The 11677-nt window shown below is 38.8% G+C and overlaps 1 protein-coding gene across 3 annotated transcripts in view; it reads right to left on the reverse strand.

The window, feature by feature from the left end:
* LOC110522252 (polypeptide N-acetylgalactosaminyltransferase 14) overlaps positions 1–10077 on the reverse strand; it is a 125224-nt gene extending 115147 nt beyond the window's left edge. Inside the window, exon 1 of one of the 3 annotated variants that reach the window (XR_005051482.1) lies at positions 9673–10077. Coding sequence is in view for 2 of the 3 variants with exons in the window: in XM_036975826.1 (XP_036831721.1) it covers positions 9673–9804 (132 nt within the window). In the remaining variant the exon portion in view is untranslated. The remainder of the gene's footprint in view (positions 1–9672) is intronic. The other 2 variants (XM_036975826.1, XM_036975825.1) reach the window with 2 other exon arrangements.
* Between the last annotated feature and the right edge of the window lie 1600 nt (positions 10078–11677).

Raw genomic sequence — 11677 nt, forward strand, 5'->3', positions numbered from 1 at the left:
ATAACTGGGGCGCTTCCTCGCCGGACACAGGTCTCTGAGTGTTATTTTGGTAGCTGGGAGAGAAATTGTCTGAAAGGCAATAAGCTGAATAGCCCCCCATATTAACTAAATTCACACAAATGTGCCAGCAAGGTGTATAGACTTTGTGTGCCTCTAAATCCTTTTCATTATAACCTCAGATTCAGGCAGTGTTTGAGCTGAGCCTGAGTTGAGAGAAATCTGCTGGGCTTTCATAAAGTTAGAAGAAATATCCATATTTTTTCACTCTGGGAAAAAAAACTGTTCACCACACAAAAGTAAAATGTTCATATTCAGCAATCCAATTGGTAACACTTTTTCCTCTATACAAGAGAGATGTAATAAACTATCATTTTACTGTGTATATACATTCTTAATCATCAAACAAACAACAACAATCCCTGAAGTTGAATTTAATTTAGTCTTTAGTCTCAGGTTTGATTCATGTGTGAGGCCATCTACATGAATCATCTATGATGTAACTCTGCTCACAGACACACTATGAAAGCTCAGTGTGTAACAGCAAACACTGCAGATTCTCAGCTCTAAAGCCATGCGCCTTACGGCACCAATTTCTCAGGGAAATACCAAACGTGACAAGTTACTTTATTCCTTTCACTTAGGTGTGTGATCCCTCTCCACTGTCAACATCTTCATCAACATCACTGACTCCGGTTGAAATCAGACTCTTTCACATGAATGACTTCAAACAAAAAGAAGGTGGTATGTTCTCTTCTCTAAATGGTTTTATTTGCTCTTTGTCACTATTCTGTCTTTAGAACGTCACTCGCTCTGTCTAGCGCATTGAGAAATAGCTCTAGCAGCACTGACTAAATAAGATTGATGCCTCAATCCTTGGGAGATAAAGGTGAAAATTACAAATGTGCAGCAAAAGCAGACATCTTCTAGGGAGAGCGAAAAACACATTGGTTACAACTGACAGCCCATTTAGAATAAATGTATATAATTTTTCCATAGTCTAGACAGAATCCCATCAGCCCTGTTTGAATGTTTCAGCATTTCAGCAGCAGCAGTGTTGTGCCATTACAATGCTGTATGGGTGGGAAAGTTATTATCAAGCAGGCAGTGTGTGTGTGTGTGTGAGTGTGTGTGTGTGTGTGTGTGCTTGCGTGCTTGCGTGCATGTGTGTGTGTGCATGTGTGTGCGTGTGTGTGTGTGTGTGTGAGGATGGTATGATTTATTGATCTGCTCCTCATAATAGGGGGAATAACTCCTCCGGGCATGGTAATGACTGCAAAACAGCCCTATCACAGCACTTAGCTAAGAGTAACAGTCTAACAGCCTTTGCTAAGGCAATTTCTTTCAATATCAAACTGGGAATAGCAAAATGATTAACACATATTAAATGAGGCGTGCTACTGTTTTTCTCTTTAACAGGAGATGGGTTTTGGGTAACACTTTGAGAGTAAATAATAAAAAGGACACTGCATATTTTGCTAAGTGTTTAAGTGTTTTCATAGTTCCTTCAGTCGATCCCATCCTGCTTGCCTAAGGCTTACAATAACACTCACTTTTTACACTTACTGTGCAAACACCACGTCAGAGAAAATGAAAGATCTTGTGCACAAGGACAGTGCCTCCTTTCAATGGCTACTCTATAAGCACAAACACTCGCTCCCTTCAAGATGACTCAATATCCCATAGTTTGACTCCATCCACAGTAATCCTAGCACATTCATGTAACACCTACTGTACCAATCCTGAAGATGTGGTGCGGCAATCCTTACATGTAAAACATATTCATTCCCAGCTTCAGTCATTTTCATCCTCAGAACTCATTTTATTTCTCCCTCGTTGCTCTACTAGCAATGGGAAAAATAACAAAAATTCAATTTCAAACAAGGTAGAAATGTGTCATTCCAATCATGTGGACGAGAGCATTCGGGAGTCATTGGCATTGTGATACAAAAGCTGAACACTGTGATTGGAACATCTGTCTTGTTTGTTCACCAGGTGAGAGTTACATTGGGAACAGACATGACATGAGAAATAACAGAGTTGTTGAGAGCTGGAGGAAGGTAAGGTAGGTAAGGTAAGGTTATTTTATGACATGGAGGGAAAAATAGAAGAACCCAGTATGGCTGAGAAAAACACACGCAAGTCTATGAGAATTGTTCTCCTGAAAACAATCATCGTGTGCTATACATCCTACGAGTCATTTAAGTTTACAGTACAACTTAAAAACATAATAATGACCCAATTATCCTAAGGCTACATAGTAGTTAGATTCCCCACACACAGCTCCAGGCGAGTCTCAACCACATGCCAAGCACCGTACAAACTTAAGCTTCAGAAAAGTGTGCTGCTGAAATGCCACACAAAAAGAGATGTAAGACGCATAATAAAAGCCTAGCGGCAGACAACTGATTCAGAAAAAAAAAGTATATCGTTGGGGATGAAAAGACTGAGTGAGATCCCCTATGGGATCTGTGCTTTGTGCTGCACAAGCTTCCTCTGCAGAACAGCTCCCAATCTGCATCAGGAATAGCTCAAAGACCCCCAAAAGACAGAGCTTGAAGGGGAAGAGAAACTGCTGTGTTCTTCAAAGGAAGGATGAATCCATGCTCTGCTATAGATATCCTTAGGCAGTCTGCAGCTTTTATTGTTCACAAAGCAGCTAGGTAAACAAACCTACATGGTCTTCTGAGATAGATGGGAGGGGTTGAGGGTAGCTGAAGGATGGGACTAAAAACAAACAAAAGATAGCTATTGTAAAATATACTGTGTCTGTAAAATGTATATAGTATGTATATACTATATTATGGAAGTAGAAGTCTAAGTGTTGTTGTCCATTAGTTTACTCCAATTAGGGGAGGGGTGGTAGGGTTACGGGAAAATAATAAAGGAAAATATTTTTTTTAAGTATATATTTTATATATACAGTACCAGTCAAAAGTTTGGACACAGCTACTCATTCAAGAGTTTTCCTTTATTTTTTACTATTTTCTACATTGTAGAATAATAGTGAAAACATCAAAACTATGAAATAACACATATGGAATCATGTAGTAACCAAAAAGGTTATAAACAAATCAAAATACATTTTATATTTGAGATTCTACAAAGTAGCCAACTTTTGCCTTGACGACAGCTTTGGACACTCTTGGCATTCTCTCAAACCAGCTTCATGAGGTAGTCACCTGAAATGCATTTCAATTAACAGGTGTACCATGTTAAAGGTTCATTTCTGGAATTTCTTTCCTTTTTAATGTGTTTGTGTCATGACTTCCGCCGAAGTCGGTTCCTCTCCTTGTTCGGGCGGCGCTCGGCGGTCGGCGTCGCCGGTCTTCTAACCATCATCAATCCACTTTTCATTTTCCATTTGTTTTGTCTTGTCTTCTCACACACCTGGTCTTATCCCTCATTACATGTTGTGTATTTAACCCTCCATGTCTTTGTGTGGAATTGTTTATTGTAAGTGCATGTGCACATTTTCTCTGGTGCGCGACGGGTTTTGTACCCATTTGTTTATTGTTCTGGTTTCCGGCGGTTTTATGAATAAAACTGCCCCGTTGAATACCCAGTTTTGCTCTCCTACGCCTGACTTCCCTGCCGCCAGGTACGCACTCCCTTACAGTTTGAGCCAAATAGTTGTGTTAACAACCTAGGGGTGGTATACAGAAGATAGCCCTGTTCGGTAAAAGACCAAGTCCATATTATGGCAAGAACAGCTTAAATAAGCAAAGAGAAATGACAGTCCATCATTACTTTAAGACATGAAGGTAAGTCAATATGGAACATTTCAAGAACTTTGAAAGTTTCTTCAAGTACAGTCTCAAAAACCATCAAGCGCTATGATGAAACTGGCTCTCATGATGACAGCCACAGGAAAGGAAGACCCAGATTACCTCTGCTGCAGAGGATAAGTTCCTTAGAGTTACCAGTCTCAGAAATTGCAGCCCAAATAAATGCTTCAGAGTTCAAGTAACAGACACATCTCAACATCAACTGTTCAGAGGAGACTGTGTCAATCAGGCCTTTGTGGTCGAATTGCTGCAAAGAAACCACTACTAAAGAACACCAATAATAAGAAGAGACAAAATACGAGCAATGGACATTAGACCGGTGGATATCTGTCCTTTGGTCGGATGAGTCCAAATGTTAGATTTTTGGTTCAAACTGTAGTGTCTTTGTGAGACGCAGAGTAGGTGAACATATGATCTCCACATGTGTGGTTCCCACCGTGAAGCATGGAGAAGGAGGTGTGATGGTGCTTTGCTGGTGACACTGTCAGTGATTTATTTAGAATTCAAGGCACACTTAACCAGCATGGCTACCCCAACATTCTGCAGTGATACGCCATCCCATCTGGTTTGCGCTTAGTGGGACTATTATTTGTTTTTCAACAGAACCATGACCCATAACACACCTCCAGTCTGTGTATGGCTATTTGATCAAGAAGGAGAGTGATGGAGTGCTGTGTCAGATGACCTGGCCTCCACAACCCAATTGGGATGAGTTGGACCTCAGAGTGAAGGAAAAGCAGCCAACAAGTGCTCAGCATATGTGGGAACTCCTTCAAGATGGTTGGAAAAGCATTCCTCATGAAGCTGGTTCAGAGAATGCCAAGAGTGTTTAAAGCTGTCATCAAGGAAAAGGGTGGCTACTTTGAAGAATCTCAAATATAAATATATTTTGATTTATTTAGTTATTGGTTATTACATGATTTCATATGTGTTATTTCCTAGTTTTGATGTCATCTATTATTCTGTAAAGTAGAAAATAGTAAAAAGAAAGAAAAACCCTGGAATAAGTAGGTGTGTACAAACTTTTGACTGGTACTGTATATTTACCATAACTACATATGGGGGATTGGAAATGATACAGACATTTACATTGATGGAAGCCACACTCTATCTTCAGTATTAAAGTTGACCTACCCCCTGAAAAATGTAATACAAAAATAAACTACGTGGTGAGAGTACACTGAGTGGGAATATTGCATTTGCATTTGAATGACAGATACCCACAATGTATGTTTTATTGTCTGTGCAGCAGCCTTTCCCACAGACTACCCATTTTTCTGGTCTGCTTACTCTACAAATAATTTCTTACAGGTCTTCAACCCATAACGCAGCGTCTTGAAAATATTTTTGATTTATTTCAATGTTTTACCCAACGTTGAAACTCATCAGCATGAACATTCCAACTTGAAACTTTACTCCAGAAACCCAAACACCATCTCAGACTAAAACATACTTGTCACGACTTCGGCCGAAGTTGGTCCCTCTCCTTCTTCGGGCGGTGTTCGGCGGTCGACGTCACCGGCTTTCTCGACACCACCGATCTATGTTTCTTTTTCGTTTTATTTTGTCTTGATCATACACACCTGGTTTCTATTCCATTAAATATGTTCCTTAATTAACCCTCTGATTTCCCTCTCTGTATTGTTTGTCATGTGGGTTCTCGTTGTTCGTGCTTGGGATTATTGTATTTGTTCCTTGTTGGAATCTTACTTATTTTGGAGTAAACTTTGGAGGATTACTCAGAACTGTGTCCTGCGCCTGACTCTGCATTTTTTTTCATTTTACCAACGTCCTCACAGTACTCAGTTGATAGAGGCCCTTCAATTGGCCAGTGTTGATTTTTCAGTGTAAAATTTCTAGTGTTGATTCCAGAATTAAATTCGCTTTGTAATAGTGAAATTAACAGTCAAGTAAATCTACATTTTAGAGAGTAAAACATTCCCATCAAAACCTAACCAATCATTGTTATAGTTTTCAGCATGCTCTACTTCATGGAGATTATTTTAGGATTTAATACTGTATCTGTGTTTTTGCTTGTACATTGATTGATTAATCTTATGATACACATAGATACATAACAAATGTTTCTAAACTAATCCAATCAGTTAGTTAGATTAATTGCACTGTTACTGAAATGGTTGTTCCAGTTTAAATGGTTTAGGCAGTCTTCTTAACACATTTCTTAAACCCTTGACAGTCATTCTGAATGCAGGGTGTGGGTGAATGTAAATTCCAACTGTTGGATATCTTCACAGTGTTTGGATTGCAATAGGAATTAAACATCACTTTGCAAGCCAGCATAATGTGACTTGCAGGCCTGATGTGACCTGTAAACCAGGAGTTTCTTAACACCACTGTGTTAGGTTAAAATTAGGCCATTGAAGTAAGGCCTTATGATATATGTATTGTATTGTCATAGAGTTACATTTTAATAATAGCATTCGCCTAGGTACTCCGTTGGTGAAAGCCACAGGCCTTTAAAAGGGAAGAACTTTCGATTTGAAATCTATTGGACACATTAGCAAACTTGAGGGAATCCTATTTGAGTCAGGAAAGGATATTCATATGATAGGTAAGATATAAAAAACCTTGCAGAGACCCTATCCAACTGACAATCTATTTAAAAAATATATATAAACTACTGGAACCAAGACTTAAAAATAACTGATATTGGTACAATATTTTTATTTAACCTTTATTTAACTAGGCAAGTCAGTTAAGAAAAATTATTATTTTACAATGACGGCCTACCCCGGCCAAACCCTCCCCTAATACGAACGACGCTGGGCCAATTGTGCACCGCCTTATGGGACTCCCGATCACAGCCGGTTGTGATACAGCCTGGAATCAAACCAGGGTCTGTAGTGGTGCCTCTAGCACTGAGATGCAGTGCCTTAGACTGCTGTGCCACTCGGGAGCCCTGATGAAGGGAATAACTAAATAAATGACAGTTAAACGAAAATGGACGCTTAATCCAGTATATACGAATGTATAGAATTTATTACACAAGTGACAAAATTCACAAAATCTACAGCACAATGGCCGTAGTACATTTAAATTGTAATACTTCGAACAGCCAACTTTCTAACTCCGCCCATTACATTTAGAGTTTATAGCATTCCCAAAAGGCATGGATTATTGAGTCATGTCTTATGTGTAAACTAACAATGACTCAATAATCCATGCCTTTTGGGAATGCTATAAACTCTAAATGTAATGGGCGGAGTTAGAAAGTTGGCTGTTCGAAGTATTACAATTTAAACGTAATTTTAATCCGTCTGTCTGCATATTTCAAGACTTGGCATATGAGGGTGCAGTGAGATACCCGATGGGTTGGACGATACTTTTCTCGTCAATCATCTTGAAAAAAGGCTATACTTAAAAACTGGAAATCAACCAATCCTCTATCGTTAACACAATGGAAGGGTCAACTGCTTTATTATCTAAATGTTGAAAGTGTGTGGGCAATGAAGAGAAACAGAGTGGTGCAGTTTGAGGCCATGTGGCGGAGAGTGATGCAGGCGCTGAAGATGGGGGTATGAGCAGGTGGATATGGGCAGGGGTGGTGTTGCGGATGTTTCTGTGCGTTTGTAGGTTTATGTTTTGTAAATAATAAAATAAGGAAAGAATTGTATAACCACGTCTCTGTCGCTAACAAATACAGTCATGTGTGGTAACTCTACAATTCACTCAAATAAAAAAAGGCACCCTGGGTAATATGCAAACTGGGCTTTACCCCAGGGGTCTCAAATTCATTCCATGAAGGGCCTAGTATCTGCTGGTTTTAGTTTTAACCTTTCAATTAAGACTTGGACAACCAGGTGAGGGGAGTTCCTTACTAATGAGTGACCTTAGTTCATCAATCAAGTATAAGGAAGGAGTGTAAACCCACACACACTTAGCCCTCGATTAAATGAGTTTGGAACATTTGCTTTACACCATTCAGTGTTACAACAACACCCAAAAACTATTTAGTGTAACACTATAGGTGATAATTTCTTACACTAAGCAGCGTGAGCACTAAGCAAAGTGAGTCAAGTCTACTCTAAATCAAGTGTTATGTTTTACACTGTAGGTGCTGCATATAACTCTACAGTAGAATTATACAAACACCATAATCAAGTTCATTGGAACACTTTAACAGTTGAATGGGGAACACTGCAACAGAGTTAAATCTTTAAAACCTTCAAAAGTGTTATTTTAAAACCAGTTCAGTGGGAGTCGTGTTACCGGTAAATAGTGTACATTTGACACTTTCCAAGTTAAATGGAGAACACTGCAACAGAATTACATCTTTAACACTTTCAAAAGTGTTATTTTAAAACCAGTACAGTGGGAATCATACGTTCCACTGAAAATAGTGTACATTTAACACTTTCCGAGTGAAATGTACACCATTGATTTTGGTGTGTACCATTTTGAAACTGAATCATTAATCCAGCCGAGTGCCTACATCACAAGTGTAATTCCACCATTCAGCTCCCTCACTGAAAAGCACTCACTTCCTCATTTGCCTGAGGAATTCGGAGTGGCATACAACACTTTTAGCAGTAAGCTTTAGAAAACCCCCCAGATATACCACAATAACTGGACCACAAAATATTATAAAATCTGTCTTCTGCACTGCACAAAACAAGTTCTACTTCAGGGGGGAAAGCGGCAATGGTTTCCTTAAAGCTGCCTTTATAAAACAGGAGTATTAGGCATAGAAATGTGTTGGCTGTAAAAAGGTTACATCTTTGATGGCTATAATTGCCCCAGTCTGACTGTCTTGGTAAAGGTAGACAGTGTTATTCCATCACATTATGTCCTTCAGCTCATTTCACTTCAGCTCAAAATGTATTTTCACACAGGGACCACCTATTACAAGTCAATGACTGAACGTATTGTCTGATAATGCTGCATTTTCAGACACAAGTACAGAACATCTAAGACCAGGTGGCTATAAAGGGCCAATAGGCAGAAATTCATGGATAGAGTTTAAATTATGTTAACAACAGATTGAGGAATTGAGGAATTCGTGTATTTGAGGAATTCATATAGGAATTCATGTATCAGTGTTTAATAACTGATGTAGGAGCCTACACTTTGAACATAGTGGAACTTTTGTTCATGCAAATTTAGTGAGCCTCTGACTGTTCTTTGTGCAATATGCCTTTCATAGGCTATCGGATGTTTATTCCGTTAAATATTATATGATTACTTACAACTGTATCTTCTGTTCACTGTTCACATGTATCCTGATGCCTAGTCACTTTACGCCTATACATATCTATAACTATCACTCCAGTATCCCTGCACATTGTACATGCTTTATGATACTGGAACTGACTGACCCTGTATATTGTATGCTTACGTACTTTCTCGTGTTCTTCTTATATCGTATTTTTTTATTAATTGTGTGTTTTTGTTCCAACGTAATGTTATTTTTAGTTTTACATTGCTATTGATTGCTGCATTTTTGGAGTTTAGAGCTTGCAAGAAAGGCATTTCACTGTACTTCACTGTGTGACATTAAAACCTGAAACCTGAAACTTTTAACCACTTGAAACTGCACTTTGCAATAGATAATGTATGCAGACAAATTCATTCGATCCTGAATTTTTTTAAAGTTAGGAAAAACTGGTTGCATGTAGTCTGCAAACTTCTAGAAAGCAATATAGAGAGGGAGCCGTGATACTCTTTCTGCATATAGCTCCGTGGAAATTCTGACACCCTCTCAAACCTCAATAAATATTTTCCTAGAAACACGCATTACCTGCGCGCACCTAGCACTCTTCTGTATATTGGTACAAGTTTAGACTACACAACTGCTAAATGCATAGGAAGTGATATTGTGTGATATAGGTAAAATGATTATTGAATAAGAACTGATAGTGTTGCTTACCTTTCCGTACTGTGCATCTTTAGTCCCCAGGTCCGATACTTTCTGCCTACTTAAGAGTATCAAATACAGTAGTGCAGCAATCCAACAAAGCACCACCAATGCCAAAGTCAGCTTTCGGGAAAGCCGTTTCATTTTCCTATGAGTTACTGGAGCAGATATCCCCGCTTTATTGGCGCTGGGCAATCTACGAGAAGCACATTTCTAGGAATTCTGTGAAAGTCGGTTGTGGAGACGTGGTTTTGCGCGCTGCTCTCACATTCTCTGGTTCTCTTCTCGAGCGCTGCACGCTCGCTCCAGACGCATTCCCTGGTTGCGAGAATGTCTATGACGGGACTGGTAGTAGGCTGTTACACAGCGATTACTCGCTGGAGCTACGAAGTACTATACTGGAATCCGTCCAGCTCGATAAAAATCAGCCGGTTGGGGGTATCTATAAAATCGAATGGGTTTAGCACCACCTACCGTGTAAATCATAATGTACAAGGTTCTGTAGTCTATTGTACTTGCAATGTATGTATGCAGTATTAGATATCGTCTATAATCAACCATGCAGCCTAATTAATCTCAAGGTTTTTTTACAGAGTTATGGGGTATTATAATACTGGTGACCCAGCTAGGTCACCCGTGATACCAGCCAGTATTCGACGTTCATCAATGTCTGAGGATATCGGGAGACGATGTGGAAACCGGCCACTAGGGGTAACAGTGAGCGAGGTTACCTTCAAGTGGGTTTCGGTTTTGCTAGGTTTTTGTGGATGGGGATGGTGGACCGGTGGCAGCATCTGATTCCAAAGGTTGTAAATTAGAATCTAGCAATAGAAAGTTGTTTTTAGTTTTAAGCCTTTCCCAAATCTTAACCCTTACGTTAACCAATGGGAGTTTTTGGCTAACCTTAAGCTTTCGGAATGAATGCCCAAACTTAACCCTAACCTTAACCCTAACAAATTCTGAGATATTGCATAAACTTAACCTGAAACACTTCGAAATGTGACATTTGCAACAACTTTGCAATGTTATGTTTGAGAAACATGGATGAATGTCTAATTCTGACGTGAGCCTGTGAGAGCTAGTTGCAGTGACCATTGAACAGGTGGGACTAGGTATGGTGACAAAAAAGAACAAATAGATTACAATAGAAAATATCTTTATTGACAATTCCCGAATTCATCCTATATATTGTGCTGTACTTTTGATATTGACTAATCTCACTTCGATTTACTTCTAAACTGAATTTACAGACCTTAAAAAATATCAAACGGATCAAAAAAGTATTATCATGTTGCACCATCTAGTGGTGGTCAATCGTCGAATAATCCATAAACCATCAACTATTGTATGCTTAAATGTTGTCCAGCAGGTGTCATACTGGTATGTAGAATAGACGGTAAGGGAAAGGATAGATGTCTTGCTATGGTCTCTGCCCCTCTCTCTAAATTTGGACAATTGTGTCTCTACAACATTTGACATCACTGCAGACAGTACATTCTACACCGTAGGCCTACAGTAGACTTGAGACAGTTACGTTGTATCCTCTCCTCAATTTAGTTCCATTGTACTCTCCATCAATTGTGGGCTGCATCATAAGGACACTTTTTTTGTGACACTTTTGTATTTTCTATTTTTATTAAAGAGAAGATTTTATTACAATATTGTTTTTATATAAAGTCAACACTTTATATATTTGCGCGTACCAGTATATATATATATATATATATATATATATATATATATATATATATATATATATATATATATATATATATATATTAAATGACACAAGCAATATATGTGTAGGTATATGGAAATGTTGACATGGATCTTTTCTATTTTCTTTAGTAATGTAAGATGAAAGATCGTTATAAACCATAAACTTGCTATTTATGACTGATACAATGTGCATAGCAATTTTGCGATCACCCATTGTTTGTTACGTTGTATTACCACTAGAGGAGCATCAACAATGAGATGCTAGTGGTCCCTCATCCGCTAATATGGCGCTGCCATC

The sequence above is a fragment of the Oncorhynchus mykiss genome, chromosome 4, assembly GCF_013265735.2.
Source record: "Oncorhynchus mykiss isolate Arlee chromosome 4, USDA_OmykA_1.1, whole genome shotgun sequence".
Classification (NCBI taxonomy): Eukaryota; Metazoa; Chordata; class Actinopteri; order Salmoniformes; family Salmonidae; genus Oncorhynchus; species Oncorhynchus mykiss.